The 19,930-nt window shown below is 37.8% G+C and overlaps 1 protein-coding gene across 1 annotated transcript; it reads left to right on the top strand.

The window, feature by feature from the left end:
• Nucleotides 1-17,390: 17,390 nt before the first annotated feature.
• LOC104213667 (nicotine N-demethylase CYP82E4-like) lies at nucleotides 17,391-19,853 on the top strand. The gene is made up of 2 exons (XM_009763198.2): nucleotides 17,391-18,447; nucleotides 19,150-19,853. Exons 1-2 carry the CDS (start codon nucleotides 17,407-17,409, stop codon nucleotides 19,774-19,776), a joined length of 1,668 nt encoding a protein of 555 aa, XP_009761500.1. The 5' UTR covers nucleotides 17,391-17,406; the 3' UTR covers nucleotides 19,777-19,853.
• The last annotated feature ends 77 nt before the right edge of the window (nucleotides 19,854-19,930 follow it).

Raw genomic sequence — 19,930 nt, 5'->3', positions numbered from 1 at the left:
TGAAGGCTGTTGCAGCTCGAGCAGCGCTTCTGCCGCGACAACTGCTGTTGTTGCTGCTTCGGCGCGGCTTCAGTTTGCTTCTTAAGTTCGTTCGTCGTCGTGTGGTCGAGCTTTGGTCGATGGTCGTCAAAACAGTCCCCACCTAGTCGAGTTCGTCGTTGGTCCGTACGTATTTCGTTTCAATCCGGTGAGTAGATTTTGAGTTTTATTTTGTCCGTATTTTCGTTTTGATATTCTCGAATCTAAGATCGACAAATGTTTGTTTTGTTCATATCTATCGTTTGAATTAATTAGTTTGTTCATGTGCTTTGTTAAATTAATTTTCAGATTTCAAAATGGAAGTTTAATTAGTTGTTTTTCATATTTATTTCATGTTTGTATTATTGTTTAAGTGAATATTTGTTAGTTTAATGTTTGTTAGATTCAAATTGAAATTTAATTAATTATTTCTTCAATTTGTTTCATGTGTTATGTATTTTCCAGAAAATATTAATGTCGTTTGAATCGTTTGAATCCGTCATGTTTGTTGTTTAAAAAATAGATTTAGTTCATGTTCATCTTTGTTTGAAGTTCATGTTTAATCCAGTGATTTAATGTGAGTTTATGTTTGTTTTTGATTTGTTTGATTTAGTTTGAATCATGTATTTTGTTGTTTGTATTGTTGTATCCTTGCTAAATTAACCAGGATTGGTTCCCGATATGGTTAATTTAGTTCCATTAATTTGGAGTTGTGTTGTTCATCGTGTTCATATGATTTGTTGTTGAAGATTGTTGAGAAATTGGTCATCTTGACTATATTTTGGTTAAGTGATGATAAATTGATTGTTTAGGGCTGATGGGGGTAGTTTGGTAAATTGTAATCCGTTCAGGGGTAAAATGGTAATTGCAATAAGTTCGGAGGGGTAGTTTGGTAATTGAACATTATTTTGATTCTTTATGATAAGCATGAGGGACAAAATATAATGGGGTGAGATTTTTGATGTACTTGTTTAACATAATGGGGGACAAGACAAATTATAATGGGAGGGAATATTGTACTTATTTAATGTAAGCATGGGAGACAAATTATAATGGGATTGGGTGGATGTACTTATTTAATGTAGGCATGGGGGACAAGGTTTAAAATAAAGAAGACATTTAATAGTGGGCTCAAAGCATGCCTTGGGGGAATAATTTGGGGTTGGGAATTGAAGACTTGTCTTGCTATATATAGAGTCATTCTTGACTAGAAGAGGGGAGAAGTTTTGAGAGAAAAAGAGGGGATTAGAGGGAAGAGGACCCGATTTGAACATTAAAAGAAAACAGATTTTTACACTTGAGAGCGGACAGACCTGAAACATTTTGAGAGTAAAAGAGAAATGCAATTTGAACTTTCACTCGAATAATTTCCGTTTGCTTTTCTCGAGTGTTATTCAAAAATCAGAAACTACTGCATCTTGTATCTTTTCTCTCTTCTACTTTGACTGCGATTGTACTTTGGCATTGCTGAGTTTTCAATCGGTTACTGGGTTATTCTACTGGTTGTTACTGGTTTACGGTGTTGCTGAATCTGCTGTTGCTGTGGTATTATTGCTGCTGACTTCTCCTTCTTTTGTTCTTGTACTGCTGTTTCCAGGTACACATTTGTACAATCTCGGCTTGAAGCAAAAAATGAAATATTAATCAGGCTTTGTTCCTGTTGAATTCCTCCTGTTGGATTTGTGTTTGAATATTAATTTTTCTTTCTTCGTATAAAGATGTAGTTGAATGATTAATGAATAATGAGGTTGCATATGTATACTTTCTTCATCTAATAATATTAGTTTAAATTAATCGGAGAATAATTAATCTGTTTTGATATTATGGTCAATCTCATGTTCTAGTATTATTGAATAATAGAATATAAAAAATGAAAGTAGTTTTTCTTTGTACAAACTCGATCGCAATTTTCCATTCGCATTAACTGTAAACTAATAACTAATAAGTTACGTTTTTCAGCATGTAAATAATTAAGAGATTTTCTTTTATTTTAGAGACGAACTTAATAGAAAATATAGTCATTGTAGGTTTATCCTTTTAAAGACAATGAGACGAGCCTCGCCAAATAAAAATGCAAATTGCGGGGCCCTCAATAATTAGTCATAATAAATACTTAGAATTTGGGGTAGACTGTTTAGTGAATTTCACTGTCTTCCCCAAAGATAATAACGCATTAGCCTCTTTAGTCGCGATTTAATTAAATTACTTTCTTAAACTCGGGTGCGCATTTATGTGACCCAAATCCAAATCTCAGCGGAGTTGAAATGTGTCTCTGATCACGGGATATTGATTGTGACGTGGTTCGAGATGCATGTCCACGACGTTGCAAATTCCTTTTAAAAAATAAGAATGAGATGAGCCTCGCCGAATAAAAATACAAAATTGTGGGGCCCTCAGTAAATATTTACTTTAACATTGCTTAGACTTCGGGATGGACCGTTTAGCAAAATTCCACGGCCCTACCCAAAGTAAATGATACGCTAGTCGCTTTAGCCGCGCCTTTAATAATTTAATTTTCTTAAACTCGGGTGCACATTTATGTGACCCAAATCCAAATCTCAACATAGTTGAAATATTCCAACAACCACGGGTGCATTGATGTGACGGAGTTCGAGATGTGTTTCCACGACGTTGCAATTCTCGTAAAATAATAACAATAAGTAAGAAAGCGGTAAAAAGATAAAATTTTGCACATAAGTTCATATTTGTATAAAATCAGATAATCAAGCCGAATATAACAGTTGAGCGACCGTGCTAGAACCACGGAACTCGGGAATGCCTAACACCTTCTCCCGGGTTAACAGAATTCCTTATCCGGATTTCTGGTACGCAGACTGTAATATGGAGTCATTCTTTTCCTCGATTCGGGATTAAAATTGGTGACTTGGGACACCCTAAATCTCCCAAGTGGCGACTCTGGAATAAATAAATAAATCCCCTTTCGATTGTCCTTTAATTGGAAAAAACTCCCTACGCCCCTGCGGGTGCGGAAAAAGGAGGTGTGACAGCTCTGGCGACTCTGCTGGGGAATTCCTGGACCCAGAACCACTGGTTCAGGGTTAAGAATTCGAGCTTAGAATAATTGTTATTATTTGGCTTTATTTATTATCTGATTTTATTATATGTTTTAGCCTAAATGTGCAAAATGTTGCTCTTACCGCTTTGATATTACTTGGACTGTATATATAAACTGTGCCGAAACCCCCTCTTCTCTCTCTTGAGGAGTGCACGCTGGTCGTGACTTCTTTCTATTAGTGTCATATACCAAAATAGAACGAGGATTCGGAGGAGTTGCAAAACCGGATGGCCTTTTGGTTACCGGTACACATCTCCCATCCTCGGCTCGAGTTGTCCGCTCGGGTAAGCCAGGTCTAGAACAAATACCCAGGTTATGAACTTAGTATAACAAAGCCACATGCCGGATCCCTAGTAGGAACGTTTATTTGCATCATGTGCATTTGACTTAGGGGACTCAACACAGGGGTTGGGTCCGTCTAGGACAAGCAACCTGAAAATAATAGACCATCTTTTGGCATCCTATGTGCTACATATTGTATTTATTCAAGGGTGAATGGGTCATTTGGCGGACCAATGATAGTCGCGGACAAATGACACACCTGGTTATGTTGATCACGTTTAATAAGAAGGCTGCACGTTTTTTTTCCAGCATGGTGTTATTTTAATCAAAAGCATGGGGAACAATTGTAGAGTCCAAGAAGTCTTGGAATTCCCTATGTCCCCCATGCTTCGTTTTGGGAAAAGCACATGGGGAACATTTGTGGAATCCAAGAAGTCTTGGAATTCCCTATGTCCCTCATACTTCATATTTTGGGAAAAGCGCATGGGGAACATTTACGGAATCCAAGAAGTCTTGGAAATCCTTATGTCTCCCATGCCACATTTTTGAAAAATAATAATAAATATAAAAAATAAAAAAATATATATAAAAAAAAGCATTGAAAATTCAAAAAGATTTTGTATGTTGTCACCATTTTTCACAAATTAGAAAATCGTGAAAAAGAGGAGAAAATGACAGTGTAGAGATATAACTACTTATTTTTAGAAAAAAAAAAAACCAATGTCCAAGTAGTGTCGAAACTCTGCCGAAATTTTGAAAAAAAAACGAAAAAAGAAGGAGTGTTTTATGTTTTACAAATAATAGTTTGTTTGTTTGTTGTGGAAAAGAAAAATAGAAAATGGAAAAGGGTCTTCTCAAAAATAGTTTATTTGCCCGAACTACGCGGGTTTGATTCTCACCGGATGTGAGATACGTAGGCAACCCTCATCGGGTCCAACCCCTTTTTTGCTAAAATAGCCAAAAACCAATAAATATATAAATAAAAAACATGTCAAAATTTTAATTTTGTCATAAGTAAGTCGGGTGATGCTGTTTTGTCAAAAATAGCCGAATGTTCCCGAAAGGGACGCCGGAAGGCTGACTTTGCATAAACAGCCACCTTTGGGTCATTTTTTAAGATTTGGTCCAGTTGACCCACACAGCCTTAAAAATCTTCGCCCCCGAGGCGTTGAAAGGTCGTGTTTACAATATTGAGTTTTCCATTTTTGAAAAACGATAAAAAGAGTCATAAATAAGTCGGGTGATGCTGTTTTGTCAAAAATAGCCGAATTTTCCCGAAAGGGACGCCGGAAGGCTGACTTTGCATAAACGTCCACCTTTTGGGTCATGTTAAGGATTTTGGTCCAGTTAACCGACACAACCTTAAAAATCTTTGTCCCCGAGGCGCTGAAGGGCCGTGTTTGCAACACCAGGTTTTTTTTTGTAATTTTGAAAAAAAAAACAAAGAGTCAGCGGTCAGGTGAATACCGTTTGGATTTTTAGTCAAAATAAGCCGAGCCAACTTCGGCCGCGTCTTGAACCGTTCTTGCCGAAATAGCCTTAGAGTATCTGTCAGTTGTCGAAAGGGTATTTTCGTAAAAGAACGGACAAGTTTGTAAAGTGTCATAAAATAATCCTCCCCGGCTTCAAAATTCATGTGAAATTTGGAAGGGGCCACATTTGCAAAAATAACCATTTGGTTGCATTTGTCGAACAGAGAAAGAGAGCTAGCCTTTTGTTTTTTAGTTTATAAATCTCTTGATTAGAATATATGGGTTGTTTGATTTTTAAGTTTGTAGGTCATCTTTAAACCTTTGAAACCCAGTTTGTTTTATTATGAAAATTGAAAAAAAAAGAGGGTGTTTAGTATTGTTTATCTTTTATTGGCACGAACTACGCTCGGTCTGATTCATGCGGGGTCATGATACGTAGGCAATCTTCATAAGATTCGACCACCACTAAAAAATAGTATAATAAATAAATAAATAAAGGAAAGCGTGGGAGATTTTCAGAGGGGCGCAATTGTCTAACTGCTTAGGTGTATTCCATCTCTGATATATGATTATCTGTCAAATGCCCTAACACTAACGTAATGTCTTCCCTTTGCTGTGTTCATATATAGAAAAGTGGTTGGTTGTGGTAACTCCTCCCTGCAATGCAAAGTCAAAGGACAATGACTCAGAACCACAACCGAGTGGGTCGGTACTGATGACCGACAACAATTGGTCGAACAGAACAACGAGTTGGTAAAAGAAGTGAAGATGCTGAGGCAGCATGTGGCAGACATGTATCAGGCATGGACGACTGGGAACGCACCACCCCCTCCACCGCCAAGCTTCTTGAACTCTGTCCTTACCCAAGCACCCAATACCATAACGGAAGATCCCCCATACTCTCCATCCCAACCCACTTATAGCAGCTTTCCTAGTTACCCGAGTAGCTCCATCACTCATCAACACTACTCCGCTCCCCAACACCACTTCTCTCCCTGTGACCTTAAAAGCCATACTCCATTTTTCAGGTACCCGGCTCCACAAAAGGCCTATCCACCCTCACAAGCCTATCGGAAGCCCCCTAGATCAGGTTTCCGGCCCAATCAAGCATTTAGGAATGAGAGGTTGCTGAAACGAGAAAAGGCTCTCACCCCTATCGGAGTATCTTATGCAAGTCTGTTCGAAAGGCTAAGTCATGTTGGCCTGATTGAGTCGCTCCCCGCATATACTCCATATCCACGTGCAAGAAACTTTGATCCGGCAGCACGATGTGCATACCACTCCAATGTCAGAGGGCACAACATTGAGAGCTGTCGTAATCTAAAAAGGGAAGTAGAAAAAATGATCCAAAAAGGGCGGATTGTGATCGATAACAGTGACATGGAGCACGCGAATCCTCTTGAGAGCTCGCTGACCAAGGTTGATGATGTTGAAGCTGGTAACGGTTTTGGCAATATTGACGCAAAGCTCAGTGGCTAAGATGCCAGGTTTGAATTGGGAGGGCGCTTCGTTCCTTGGTTATCAAAAAGAGAAGCTTTTGATGGTTTATTTTGTTGTTATTTCTGTTGACCGGATTATTCTTAGGGTTGTGTCAAACTTTCTTATCTTTCTATTTGTCATAGCGGTTTGTTTAAAGTTTTGTCCAGTTTGTTTTTTTTTTAGGTTTTGTTCTGGTTTGTTTTGTTTTGTTATTCAAACCATTTCACTGGTAGTATAATGCAAAATCCGGTCTTTTATTATTTCCAGTCATCTTTTTTGTTTAGTCCTTTTATCATTTTTGTTCAACACCGATTCTAGTGACATGACATGCGCACACAGTTTGGGCCTAATCTTAAAAGTTAATCATAAAACCCCAAAAAATAAGGACGGTTCAAGAATATTCGGAGCTCGAGTCATGTGGAACTAGGGCAAGTTAAACACAAAGAAAAACCGTTAAAAGCAAAATTCGCCAAATTGGCATGATGGTCGTTTAAGATAATGAGAGTGTCGCCCAACGGTGCTTTTGAAATGACAAGGAAAAAATAATTTGTTTAACATAATTGTCAAGTACGACACCATCGGAAGAGACTATAAATCTATGTTTAATTGTGTTGTTTGCACTTGGCATGTTTTGAAGACTGGAATGACGAAGGCATTTTGTTCTGCTACCTAAACACTTTATCCTTCGTTACCCCTTTTTGAGCCTGATTTATTTTTCTTTCATACCCCTCATTCGGAATCAGTAGCAACGACTAGAAAACACAAGCGTGGTAGGTAAACAAAAGAAAAGAAAAAAAAGAAGAAAGAAAAGAAAACAACAAAACGAAAAAAAGAGAAAAGAAAAAAAAGAAGAGAAAATGATAACAAAAAAAAAAGTCAAATGAAATAGAGGAATTGGGAACTACGTTTGACCTGATTCCTCAAAGAGGATACGTAGGCGCTTCACGGCTCGGTCATAGTTTTGAAAAATGAAAAAAAAATCAATCAATTAAGATATCCCCAAGCAAGAAACTGGGGCAAATGTTGCGTTTGTTGTAAATAAATCTAGTTCCGAAGGTTGTAATTAATAACCCAAAATCGATGCATTTTTGAGCCTTTAATACCCTTTCTTTCTAGCCCTATCCAAAACCCATATTACGGTCCAAAGAAAGACCTTCTGATCAGTCTTCAAAAGATGCCAAGTCAGACAAATGGAGAGTCTTACCGGTGAACATAACATTCTGTTCCACAACAGAAAGGACTCTAATCCCCAGCAGAAAGAGTCATACCGGCGACACTCCAAATCCCCAGCTGGAAAGTGATACAAATGAGAGAGTCTTATCGGTGAAAACCTTCACAGGTACCATAAGGCGATGAAAGCTGAGAGAAAAACCAAAAATGAGAGAGACTTGATAGTGAAAACCCTTCGGGCACTACAAGTCGAATAAGATTGAGAATCAGATGGGGAATCGCCAATTGAAGATTTTGAAAGATGATTGACGGTAGAGGATAGGCCACATGTGCATGTCATGACCATTAGAGTCGGTATCTGCGTTTGATAGGTTTTTATTTATAGTTTTTTTTGTTAAAGAGTCATATTTTTCCTTTGTCTTTTTATTCTATTCCCTTTTATCTTTTCCTTTCATAGAAAAATCCCCAATAGAGTCTGTTTGGTCAGAACAACTGTGAATTGACTTCAAAATATGCCATCAATTATACAAGATGAGATCTGACTAGTACATCCAAGTGGTATAGTCAGCAGGGAACAAACGCGAGGCCAGTGTCAAAAAAGATATCCCCATGCAAAAAAGAATTGACAAAAGGATTGACGAGTGTCAAGAGGGATATCCTTGCCAAAACCAAGGTTATAAACCTCAAGGCCAAGGCTCGTGAACAAATCAAGGAGAGCAATGAGCATGGTGTGGGAAATTCATACTAGACTAAAAGGTCAGGGAAATGCCTGTTTCCGAGCTATGCCACAAAAGAAGAGGGATATCCCCAGCAGGAAGGGATTATCCCCAACAAATAATATCATCCCCAACAAGTTGTTGAACGCAGAGCAAGGAAGGGAGAAAGGGAAAATTCATCCCCAGCAAAATAATCCCCATCAAGTTTTCGAGGTAAGACATTTTCAAGTTTTTTTTTGGGGTTCATCCGCCCTCGAATAGGATATTTTGGGTTCATCCGCCCTCGAATAGGATATTTTGGGTTCATCCGCCCTCGAATAGGATATGTTGGGTTCATCCGCCCTCGAATAGGATATTTTGGGTTCATCCGCCCTCGAATAGGATATTTTGGGTTCATCCGCCCTCGAATAGGATATTTCGGGTTCATCCACCCTCGAATAGGAAATTTCGGGTTCATCCGCCCTCAAATAGGATTTTATTTTCAAAAAGTTGCTGAAGACAGGCGCCCACCTGAATAACGAGAGGAATACTTTTTTATCTGTTCATTTCATATTTTAGGCGCCCACCTGTATAACAAGGGAATACATTCCACGCTTTTACCAATAGGAGGCGCACTTCCTAAGTCTAGTTTTGCCAATAGGAGACGCACTTCCTAAGTTTTACCCATAGGAGAGGCATTTCCTCCTAAGTTTAGTTCTACCCGTAGGAGATACATTTCCTCCTAAGTTTGTTTTTTTTATCTATAGGAGATGCATTTCCTCCTAAGTTTAGTTTTTAATCATAGGAGAGGCATTTCCTCCTAAGTTTAGTTTTACCCATAGGAGAGGCATTTCCTCCTAAGTTGTTTGTTGAAATCAGGAGCCCGCCTGAAGAGAGGAATGACGTTTATTTTGAAAAAAGTTGTTGTTGAAATCAGGAGCCCGCCTGAAGAGAGGAATGGCGTTTATTTTGAAAAAGTTGTTGTTGAAATCAGGAGCCCGCCTGAAGAGAGGAATGGCGTTTATTTTGAAAAAGTTGTTTAAATCTCGCCAACCTAAAAAAGGAATGGCATTTTATTTTTAAAGTTGTTGTTAAAATTAGGATCCCGCCTGAAGAGAGGAATGACGTTTATTTCAAAAGTTGTTGTTGAAATCAGGAGCCCGCCTGAAGAGAGGAATGACGTTTATTTGCAAAGTTGTTGTTGAAATCAGGAGCCCGCCTGAAGAGAGGAATGTCGTTTATTTTAAAAGTTGTTTATTTCATGTCAGGCGCCCACCTACATAACGAGAGGAATACTTTTCAGTCTTTACATTTCATGTCAGGCGCCCACCTATATAACAGAGGCATACATTCAGTCTTTTCGTTTCAAGTGTTGAAGTTGGGAGCCCGCCCATATAACAGAGGCATACATTCAGTCTTTTTATTTCAAGCGTTGAAGTTGGGAGCCCGCCCATAATAACAGAGGAATACATTTCAGTCTTTACTTTCAAGTGTTGAAGTTGGGAGCCCGCCCATAATTACAGAGGCATACATTTCAGTCTTTAGATTTCTAGTGTTGAAGTTGGGAGCTCGCCCATATAACAGAGGCATACATTCAGTCTTTACATTTCAAGTGTTGAAGTTGGGAGCCCGCCCATAATAACAGAGGAATACATTTCAGTCTTTACTTTCAAGCGTTGAAGTTGGGAGCCCGCCCATAATAACAGAGGAATACATTTCAGTCTTTACTTTCAAGTGTTGAAGTCGGGAGCCCGCCCATAATAACAGAGGCATACATTTCAGTCTTTATATTTCTAGTGTTGAAGTTGGGAGCCCGCCCATATAACAGAGGCATACATTCAGTCTTTACATTTCAAGTGTTGAAGTTGGGAGCCCGCCCATAATAACAGAGGAATACATTTCAGTCTTTACTTTCAAGCGTTGAAGTTGGGAGCCCGCCCATAATAACAGAGGAATACATTTCAATCTTTACTTTCAAGTGTTGAAGTTGGGAGCCCGCCCATAATAACAGAGGAATACATTCCAGTCTTTACTTTTCAAGCGTTGAAGTTGGGAGCCCGCCCATATAACAGAGGCATACATTTCAGTCTTTTCGTTTCAAGTGTTAAAGTTGGGAGCCCGCCCATATAACAGAGGCATACATTTCAGTCTTTTCGTTTCAAGTGTTGAAGTTGGGAGCCCGCCCATATAACAGAGGCATACATTTTAGTCTTTATATTACAAATATTGAAGTTGGGATCCCGCCCATATAACAGAGGCATACATTTCAAGATCAAGTCAGAAGACAATAAAATAGAGGGTTACAACAGGAATCCCCAGCAGGAAACAATAAAAATCCCCAGCACCGGGAAACAGAAGGTTGCAACAAGAGGTCCCAGCACAAATTCAGGCGCATAAGTCAAAAGGAAGAAGGGACGCGTCTTGAAAGAAGCAGCTGGTGAACATTAAATCATGCCCAGCATAACAAGTCTAATGAAGGGAGCCGTATCATTCCCAAATTCACGGAAGAAAAGCACCAGAGGAAACACAAGCTGACAAGAAAGCAAGGCAACAAGAACAAATTTCAGTCTAGCCTAGCTTCTTGTTTTCTTTTAAGCACGGTGTAACAAAGAGATCGGTAAGCAGTGATAACAGCATGCAACAGCAGTAACATTGCAGTCCCACGGTAGTTCCAGCTACCAAAACTTCCCGAACTACATTAACCTGATTCCCCTTTAGCCAGGGATATGTAGGAAACCTTTGAAGCAAAGGTTCAGTTAAATCTTTTTCAAAAAATGCTTCACACGGAGTACTCGGATGGGCAAAAATCGCTCGCTTTATCTTTGCGCGAAAACCCTTCGTGTCTTCGGGCAAAGAGGGGCAGCTGTAAGCACGTGATTTTTGCCCTATATGAGAATTACTCCCAAAAAATTCAAAATCAAATGATTTTCCTTGGTGTGCAATTTTGTGAGATTTTGTGATATTTTTGGATAATTATTTGTATTTGTCTGTGCATGTTTATTTGTTAAATTAATAAAAAATATAAAAATATGTCGCATTTTGCATGTAGGATTTAATTCTACAATTTGTTAGTAATTAAGTTTGTTTACAAAAAATGAAAACTACAAAAATAGACATCTTTTGCATTTTTAGCATTTAATGTCCAAATATACAATTTTATGCTTAATTATTACTTAATTGTGCGTTAATTGTTATTGGGAGTTAATTTGCGCTTTTATAACTTAATTTAGTTCTTAATAATAATTTAAGTATTTTTATAATTTAGTTTTAGAAATAAAAGAAGAAAAGATAACAAAAATACAAAGAAAAATCGGATTGGGCCACTTCTTCAAATTTCAACCTCAGGCCCAAATAATTGCCCAATCTTCCCCATAACCCAGTCCACTTCAGACCGGGTCGACCCGGTCCGCCCCATTAACCCAAATACCCAACACCCCTTCTTCATTTTTGTCCTAACACAAAACAAAAAAGGAAAAACAAGAGAAAAACCCTAAAAACTAAGGAAATGATCCGCCCCCCTCCCTTGGTTGTCTTCTTCTCCAAAATACCAAAGACCACAAGCAGTCCACCATTGTTGCTCCAGTTCGTCATGTCCAAATGACCCCAAGAGCCATAGTTGCTGCTGACCACGCAGCTATCTCGGCGTCGTCGCTTCATCTTCTTCGTCCTTCGTCAAGCTCGAGCTTGAGCTCGACATCCATGGCTGCCCTCTTCCACCTCGCTTCTTCTGCTTTCATCTGCTCCACAGCAGCTAACTAAACACACTCTCCACCATCGTCCTCCTCCAGTCGCGAGATCCAGCTCCACCACGCCTGAGCTTCGGCGTTCATCTCCAGCCAAACCTTACCACCATGAAAGCTGGCCAAAATCAGCAGTGAAATGCATCCAAAACACCCCCCAAAACATCTTCAAATCAGCCCACCAAAACATCACTAAAATGAACCCAAATCTCAGTCAAAACAACCTCGAAAACTCAGCACCAAATAGTCCCGAAACTCGAACAAAAACAAACCAGCTATTTCTGTTTTTGCTTCATCTTCTTCGTCCAATGAACAACAGTCCGAACACTACTTTCTTCTTCGTGTTTCGTCGACACAGTTGCTCGTCGCAGCTAACTCCATGGCTGACCCTTCCCCGTCGTCGTCCATGAAGGCTGTTGCTGCTCGAGCAGCGCTTCTGCCGCGACAACTGCTGCTGCTGCTGCTTCGGCGCGGCTTCAGTTTGCTTCTTAAGTTCGTTCGTCGTCGTGTGGTCGAGCTTTAGTTGATGGTCGTCAAAACAGTCCCCACCTAGTCGAGTTCGTCGTTGGTCCGTACGTATTTCGTTTCAATCCGGTGAGTAGATTTTGAGTTTTATTCTGTCCGTATTTTCGTTTTGATATTCTCGAATCTAAGATCGACAAATGTTTGTTTTGTTCATATCTATCGTTTGAATTAATTAGTTTGTTCATGTGCTTTGTTAAATTAATTTTCAGATTTCAAAATGGAAGTTTAATTAGTTGTTTTTCATATTTATTTCATGTTTGTATTATTGTTTAAGTGAATATTTGTTAGTTTAATGTTTGTTAGATTCAAATTGAAATTTAATTAATTATTTCTTCAATTTGTTTCATGTGTTATGTATTTTCCAGAAAATATTAATGTCGTTTGAATCGTTTGAATCCGTCATGTTTGTTGTTTAAAAAATAGATTTAGTTCATGTTCATCTTTGTTTGAAGTTCATGTTTAATCCAGTGATTTAATGTGAGTTTATGTTTGTTTTTGATTTGTTTGATTTAGTTTGAATCATGTATTTTGTTGTTTGTATTGTTGTATCCTTGCTAAATTAACCAGGATTGGTTCCCGATATGGTTAATTTAGTTCCATTAATTTGGAGTTGTGTTGTTCATCGTGTTCATATGATTTGTTGTTGAAGATTGTTGAGAAATTGATCATCTTGACTATATTTTGGTTAAGTGATGATTAATTGATTGTTTAGGGCTGATGGGGGTAGTTTGGTAAATTCTAATCCGTTCAGGGGTAAAATGGTAATTGCAATAAGTTCGGAAGGGTAGTTTGGTAATTGAACATTATTTTGATTCTTTATGATAAGCATGGGGGACAAAATATAATGGGATGGAACTTTTGCTGTACTTGTTTAACATAATGGGGGACAAGACAAATTATAATGGGAGAGAATATTGTACTTATTTAATGTAAGCATGAGAGACAAATTATAATGAGATTGGGTGGATGTACTTATTTAATGTAGGCATGGGGGATAAGGTTTAAAATAAAGAAGACATTTAATAGTGGGCTCAAAGCATGCCTTGGGGAAATAATTTGGGATTGGGAATTGAAGACTTGTCTTGCTATATATAGAGTCATTCTTGACTAGAAGAGGGGAGAAGTTTTGAGAGAAAAAGAGGGGATTAGAGGGAAGAGGACCCGATTTGAACATTAAAAGAAAACAGATTTTTACACTTGAGAGCGGACAGACCTGAAACATTATGAGAGTAAAAGAGAAATGCAATTTGAACTTTCACTCGAATAATTTCCGTTTGCTTTTCTCGAGAGTTATTCAAAAATCAGAAACTACTGCATCTTGTATCTTTTCTCTCTTCTGCTTTGACTGCGATTGTACTTTGGCATTGCTGAGTTTTCAATCGGTTACTGGGTTATTCTACTGGTTGTTACTGGTTTACGGTGTTGCTGAATCTGCTGTTGCTGTGGTATTATTGCTGCTGACTTCTCCTTCTTTTGTTCTTGTACTGCTGTTTCCAGGTACACATTTGTACAATCTCGGCTTGAAGCAAAAAATGAAATATTAATCAGGCTTTGTTCCTGTTGAATTCCTCCTGTTGGATTTGTGTTTGAATATTAATTTTTCTTTCTTCGTATAAAGATGTAGTTGAATGATTAATGAATAATGAGGTTGCATATGTATACTTTCTTCATCTAATAATGTTAGTTTAAATTAATCGGAGAATAATTAATCTGTTTTGATATTATGGTCAATCTCATGTTCTAGTATTATTGAATAACAGAATATAAAATGAAAGCAGTTTTTCTTTGTACAAACTCGATCGCAATTTTCCATTCGCATTAGCTGTAAACTAATAACTAATAAGTTACGTTTTTCAGCATGTAAATAATTAAGAGATTTTCTTTTATTTTAGAGACGAACTTAATAGAAAATATAGTCATTGTAGGTTTATCCTTTTAAAGACAATGAGACGAGCCTCGCCAAATAAAAATGCAAATCGCGGGGCCCTCAATAATTAGTCATAATAAATACTTAGAATTTGGGATGGACTGTTTAGTGAATTTCACTGTCTTCCCCAAAGATAATAACGCGTTAGCCTCTTTAGACGCGATTTAATTAAATTACTTTCTTAAACTCGGGTGCGCATTTATGTGACCCAAATCCAAATCTCAGCAGAGTTGAAATATGTCTCTGATCACGGGTACATTGATTGTGACGTGGTTCGAGATGCATGTCCACGACGTTGCAAATTCCTTTTAAAAAATAAGAATGAGATGAGCCTCGCCGAATAAAAATACAAAATTGCGGGGCCCTCAGTAAATATTTACTTTAACATTGCTTAGACTTCGGGATGGACCGTTTAGCAAAATTCCACGGCCCTACCCAAAGTAAATGATACGCTAGTTGCTTTAGGCGCGCCTTTAATAATTTATTTTCCTTAACTCGGGTGCACATTTATGTGACCCAAATCCAAATCTCAACCGAGTCGAGATATGCCAAACAACTACGGGTGCATTGATGTAACGTGGTTCGAGATATGTTTCCACGACGTTGCAATTCTCGTAAAATAATAACAATAAGTAAGAAAGCGGTAAAAAGATAAAATTTTGCACATAAGTTCATATTTGTATAAAATCAGATAATCAAGCCGAATATAACAGTTGAGCGACCGTGCTAGAACCACGGAACTCGGGAATGCCTAACACCTTCTCCCGGGTTAACAGAATTCCTTATCCGGATTTCTGGTACGCAGACTGTAATATGGAGTCATTCTTTTCCTCGATTCGGGATTAAAATTGGTGACTTGGGACACCCTAAATCTCCCAAGTGGCGACTCTGGAATAAATAAATAAATCCCGTTTCGATTGTCCTTTAATTGGAAAAAACTCCCTACGCCCCTGCGGGTGCGGAAAAAGGAGGTGTGACACATAGGGCCCGGGTGGGGCTGGGTAGGAGGGTAGAGGAGGTTGGTCCGTTTATTTTGTTTTTTAACGGTTAACCGGACCGGTCAAACCCAGTACCTTGTACCGGTTTAACTGGCCCGGATCGGACCGGTACAACGGCTAAAACCTTTTTTTTTTTAATTTTTTGAAATCTGTGGGGCCCACTAACTGTTGGCAACGGTCACCCCTGGCAGGGATCCGTTGCTTAACACCCTTAATTGCATTAATAGCCTCTTTTTTCTTTAAAATTTAACCTTTTTTCAATTTACAAAATTAACCTTCTCTAAAACTATAAATACCCCCCTCCTCTTCCTCATTTCTTCACTCATCTCTCAATTCTCATTTCTCAATCTCAATTCTCAAATCTCAATTCAAGTTAAATCACCTCGTACTTCTAGAGTGCGCTCATATGTTTGGCAACACTTTGAGGTGGTAGAAGAAAATGAAGAAGGTCAGAAAGTAAAGTACAAGAACTGTGGTCAAGTCTTAAATCTTCGTTCAGGGTCTGACACATGCAGTTTAAGGAGGCATATAAAGTATTGTCTTGAGCGTCCTCCAAAAATTCGTATTTAAGATTTTAAGACAATTTGTGTTATTTTAAAATTATTAGACGTATTTATGCTTAATGTTTTAGTTTGTTAGATTAATATGAAGTATTATTAATTTATTATGCATGAAAATTTAGTTTTACTATTTTTTTGTTAATTTACTTTTTAAATGCAAACTTTTAATTTTGTAATTTTGAAATAAATGTAACATTTGCAATTTATAAGTGCAATTTTTCCCATCTTCCTTGTATTCTTTATGTTAATACTTTGTATTAATATAACTTACAATAGTTATACAAAATGCAAAAAAAAAAAAGAATTAAAAATACACTAAACCCGGCCCGGCCCGGCCCCCTCAACCCGTAACCCTTACGATTTAATTTTTACCCGGATGAGCCCGAACCCGTTAAATCCTGTAAGACCCAACCCGTAACCGGCTCGGACCATAACCCGTACAGGCCCAAAAAATCCCAACCCAGCCCGGCCCGCCCCACCCGTTTAACACATGTATGGTCAATTTCATTGTTAATTAATGTTAAAATGTGAATTTCTCAATATGGCTGAAAACAACCAAAAATTCACTTATTTTGGACCGGAGGAAGTATAAGATTAGTTTAAACCATTTGTGTTAAAGACTTTTAAGGGAGCATTCATTTCAAGTCCAATAGAGAGTAATATCAAGAATTATGGTGAAATAGATAAGATTTCTTCACTACTAATTAGAGATCGAGCCCTGAAAATGAAAATTTTTTATTAACGCTTCCCCTTTTAGAACCTTACGGGTTGCGAATTCGAAATAATCAGAGCTCCAGAAGAGATACCAGACTAATAAATCTTATCTATTCTAACCATATTATAACTTATATGTGACTAATAAATCTTATCTTTTCTTGTCTCTCTCATTGTATTGTGCTACCTACTTTCATATAGAGTGAACTCATCCTAATTAAATAAGTAATTACAACGTGCAAAAATAAGTTCAGCAAATTTGTCCTTTGTTAATTATTAGTGTCTCTTCGAGATAATAATAAATAAATGAATAATTAAATAAATAAAAGAATTACTATTAGGGTCTTGGATGACAAAAAAAATTTGCATTCTTGTCTCTTTTTACTTTGGATCTTGTTCCCAAAGGGATAATTTATCAATCTTATTCTTCTATTAGTCAAAATTTAAACTTTAGTCAAAATTGATACCCAAAAAAACAAAAAGCAATTCGGTGCACAAAGCATTTTGTGTTTATGGGGGGATCGGGAAGGTCGCACCCCAAAGAGGAGCGTTATAAGCGGTCTATACTTATGCAAGCATTAGTGGTCTATGCACACCCAAATTTTTTTCTTTTATATATATATATATATATATATATATATATATATATATAATAAATTATTAGAGTCTCAATGATATAAAAATACATCCTTGTATTATCTCAAAAACACATCTAATAAACCTTAGATTCTTGAAAATTAGTTGGAAAAAATGGAAGATAATCTTTTTTCTCATTTTTATGCAATTTCAGTTCTCATAGTTTTTGCATTTTTCTCCATTTTCATATGGAAATTAAAATATTTCAAACTTTCAAAACCTCTGAACCCCTTACCGCCAGAAATCTCCGGCGGCTGGCCGGTGATCGGCCACCTCCTACAATTTTCCGGCGCCGACGACATTCCATTATCTCGAAAACTAGCGACTTTAGCTGAAAAATACGGTCCCGTTTTCACTTTCCGGTTAGGGTTACCTCGTGTATTAGTCGTTAGCAGTTACGATGCCGTTAGAGATTGCTTGAATGCTAACGATAAAGCGTTCGCCGCCAGGCCGGCATCTTTAGCCGGCGAGTACATCGGTTACAATAACGCTATGCTTTTTCTCTCCAGTTATGGTCCTTATTGGAGAAAAATTCGAAAAATTGTTCTTCAGGAAGTTCTCTCTAGTAGTAGATTAGAAAAACTGAAAAATGTTAGGGTTTCTGAACTTCAAACTAGTATAAAAGAGCTTTTCTCTTTATTTCCAGTCACCGGAGATCATTCCTCGGTCACTGGGGATCATTCCTCGATCACCGGAGATAATTTGCCGGTCACCGGAGATTATGTACCGGTGAAACTAAATCTTACAAATTGGATAGAAAAGTTGACATTGAGCTTGATAGTGAAAATGATAGCCGGAAAAAGCTATGGAAGGCTTAATGAGAAAGCAGAAGATGAAGAAGAAGCTGAAAGATTTAAAAAAGCTTTAAAAGATTTTATGTATATATCAATGGAGTTTGTGTTATGGGATGCATTTCCTATTCCTTTATTCAAATGGATTGATTTTCAAGGGCATGTCAAGTTCATGAAAAGGACTTTTAAAGATATTGATTGTGTTTTACAAAATTGGTTGGATGAACATGTGAAGAAGAGAGAAGGAGTTGATGTTGTTGCTGGAAATGAACAGGATTTTATTGATGTGATGCTTTCTATGATGAGCAATGAAGATTTTGCTGATAGTTATACTAGAGAAACCACCATTAAAGCTACAGCTCTGGTGAGTGCTGTTTCTTGCTGCTATATATCCATTGCTTTTCTTGAAATTTGTTTATTTTATACTGCTATAAATTCTTTCTATGCACAGTATAGAAAGAATTTTATACTATCAAATTAACTTACAACAACGGTTAATCGTCATATCAAGTATGATAGGTTCAATAAAGGGCAGCCCGGCACTAAGCTCCCGCTATGCACGGTGTCCGGGGAAGGGCCAGACCACAAAGGTCTATCGTATGCAGCCTTACCCTACACATTTCTGCAAGAGGCTATTTCCACGGCTCAAATCCATATCAAATATAATATGTATGGTAACATAGAAAATAGAGTAATAACGTGCTATGATTTGTGGTGTGGTCTAATGGTAAGAGCACAACCGGTGACGTGTGGGTTAGGTGCCCGTCATGGGTTCGAACCCTACAATAGACAAGACCTGGTATTTAAGTGGAGAAGGCTAAAGGGGCGGACCCATTATCCACCGATTTGACTATTGAATTTTAACTCGTGATACAACAATTCTAATGGTGACCTTTTGATCACTTCCAAGAGACTCTATGTTCTGAATTGAATTGTGCAACAATTTAGCAGGATACCAGTATATTGCTTTGATGGTAACTAGAAGCTATCTATTGCTTTGATAAGAAGATTGTCTTTTTGTTTGCTTTTCTGATCTTTGTTTTTCTTATATTGTTGTTTCTACCAGAGTATGGTATTGGATGCTTCGGACACGACTGCTATTCACTTGAATTGGGTAATGGCAATATTGTTAAACCATAGGGATGTCATGAAGAAAGTCCAAGAAGAGCTAGACACAAAAATTAGCAGAAACAGATGGGTAGAAGAGAGTGATATCAAGAATTTGGTATATTTCCAAGCTGTTATTAAAGAGACACTGCGATTATATCCACCAGCACCTTTGTTAGTACCCCATGAATCTGTTGAGGACTGCATTGTACATGGATACCACATTCCCAAGGGTACAAGATTGTGGGTCAATACAATGAAGCTGCAACGAGATCCCGAGATTTGGTCAAATCCTGATACATTTGATCCAGAGAGATTCTTGACTAGTCAAGCAGGGTTTGACGTTCGCGGTCAACAATATGAGTTCATCCCATTTGGCTCTGGAAGACGATCTTGTCCAGGGATTACCTATGCAACTCAAGTGACACACCTTGCAATAGCTCATTTACTCCAAGGTTTTGATTTTAGTACACTATTGAACGAACCGTTGGATATGAAAGAAGGGTTAGGGATGACAATGCGCAAAGTAAATCCTATAGAAGTGTTAATTATGCCTCGCTTGCCTTCTGTGCTTTATAAGTTCTAAGATGAAAGTCATTATCTTTTTTGGTTATAAATGTACTTCTTTGGATGACTATGTATGTATCTTAATAATAATTTGAATGCCAGCTTCCAACTACTAGCAGAAAACAGTAAAATATAAGCAGCTTTATAGAAGAGTAACTTCTTTAAGTGTCAAA

Source organism: Nicotiana sylvestris, chromosome 10 (genome assembly GCF_000393655.2).
Source record: "Nicotiana sylvestris chromosome 10, ASM39365v2, whole genome shotgun sequence".
Lineage (NCBI taxonomy): Eukaryota > Viridiplantae > Streptophyta > Magnoliopsida > Solanales > Solanaceae > Nicotiana > Nicotiana sylvestris.
The sequence above is the reverse complement of the archived record's forward strand: the minus strand, read 5'-3'. Positions and strand labels throughout refer to the sequence as shown.

Bases quoted from the DNA above. Each gene is read 5' to 3' on its own strand.
- LOC104213667 (XM_009763198.2), top strand. From the start codon at position 17,407: ATGGAAGATAATCTTTTTTCTCATTTTTATGCAATTTCAGTTCTCATA. The intron at 18,448-19,149 runs GTGAGTGCTGTT...TGTTTCTACCAG, and splicing joins CCATTAAAGCTACAGCTCTG to AGTATGGTATTGGATGCTTC.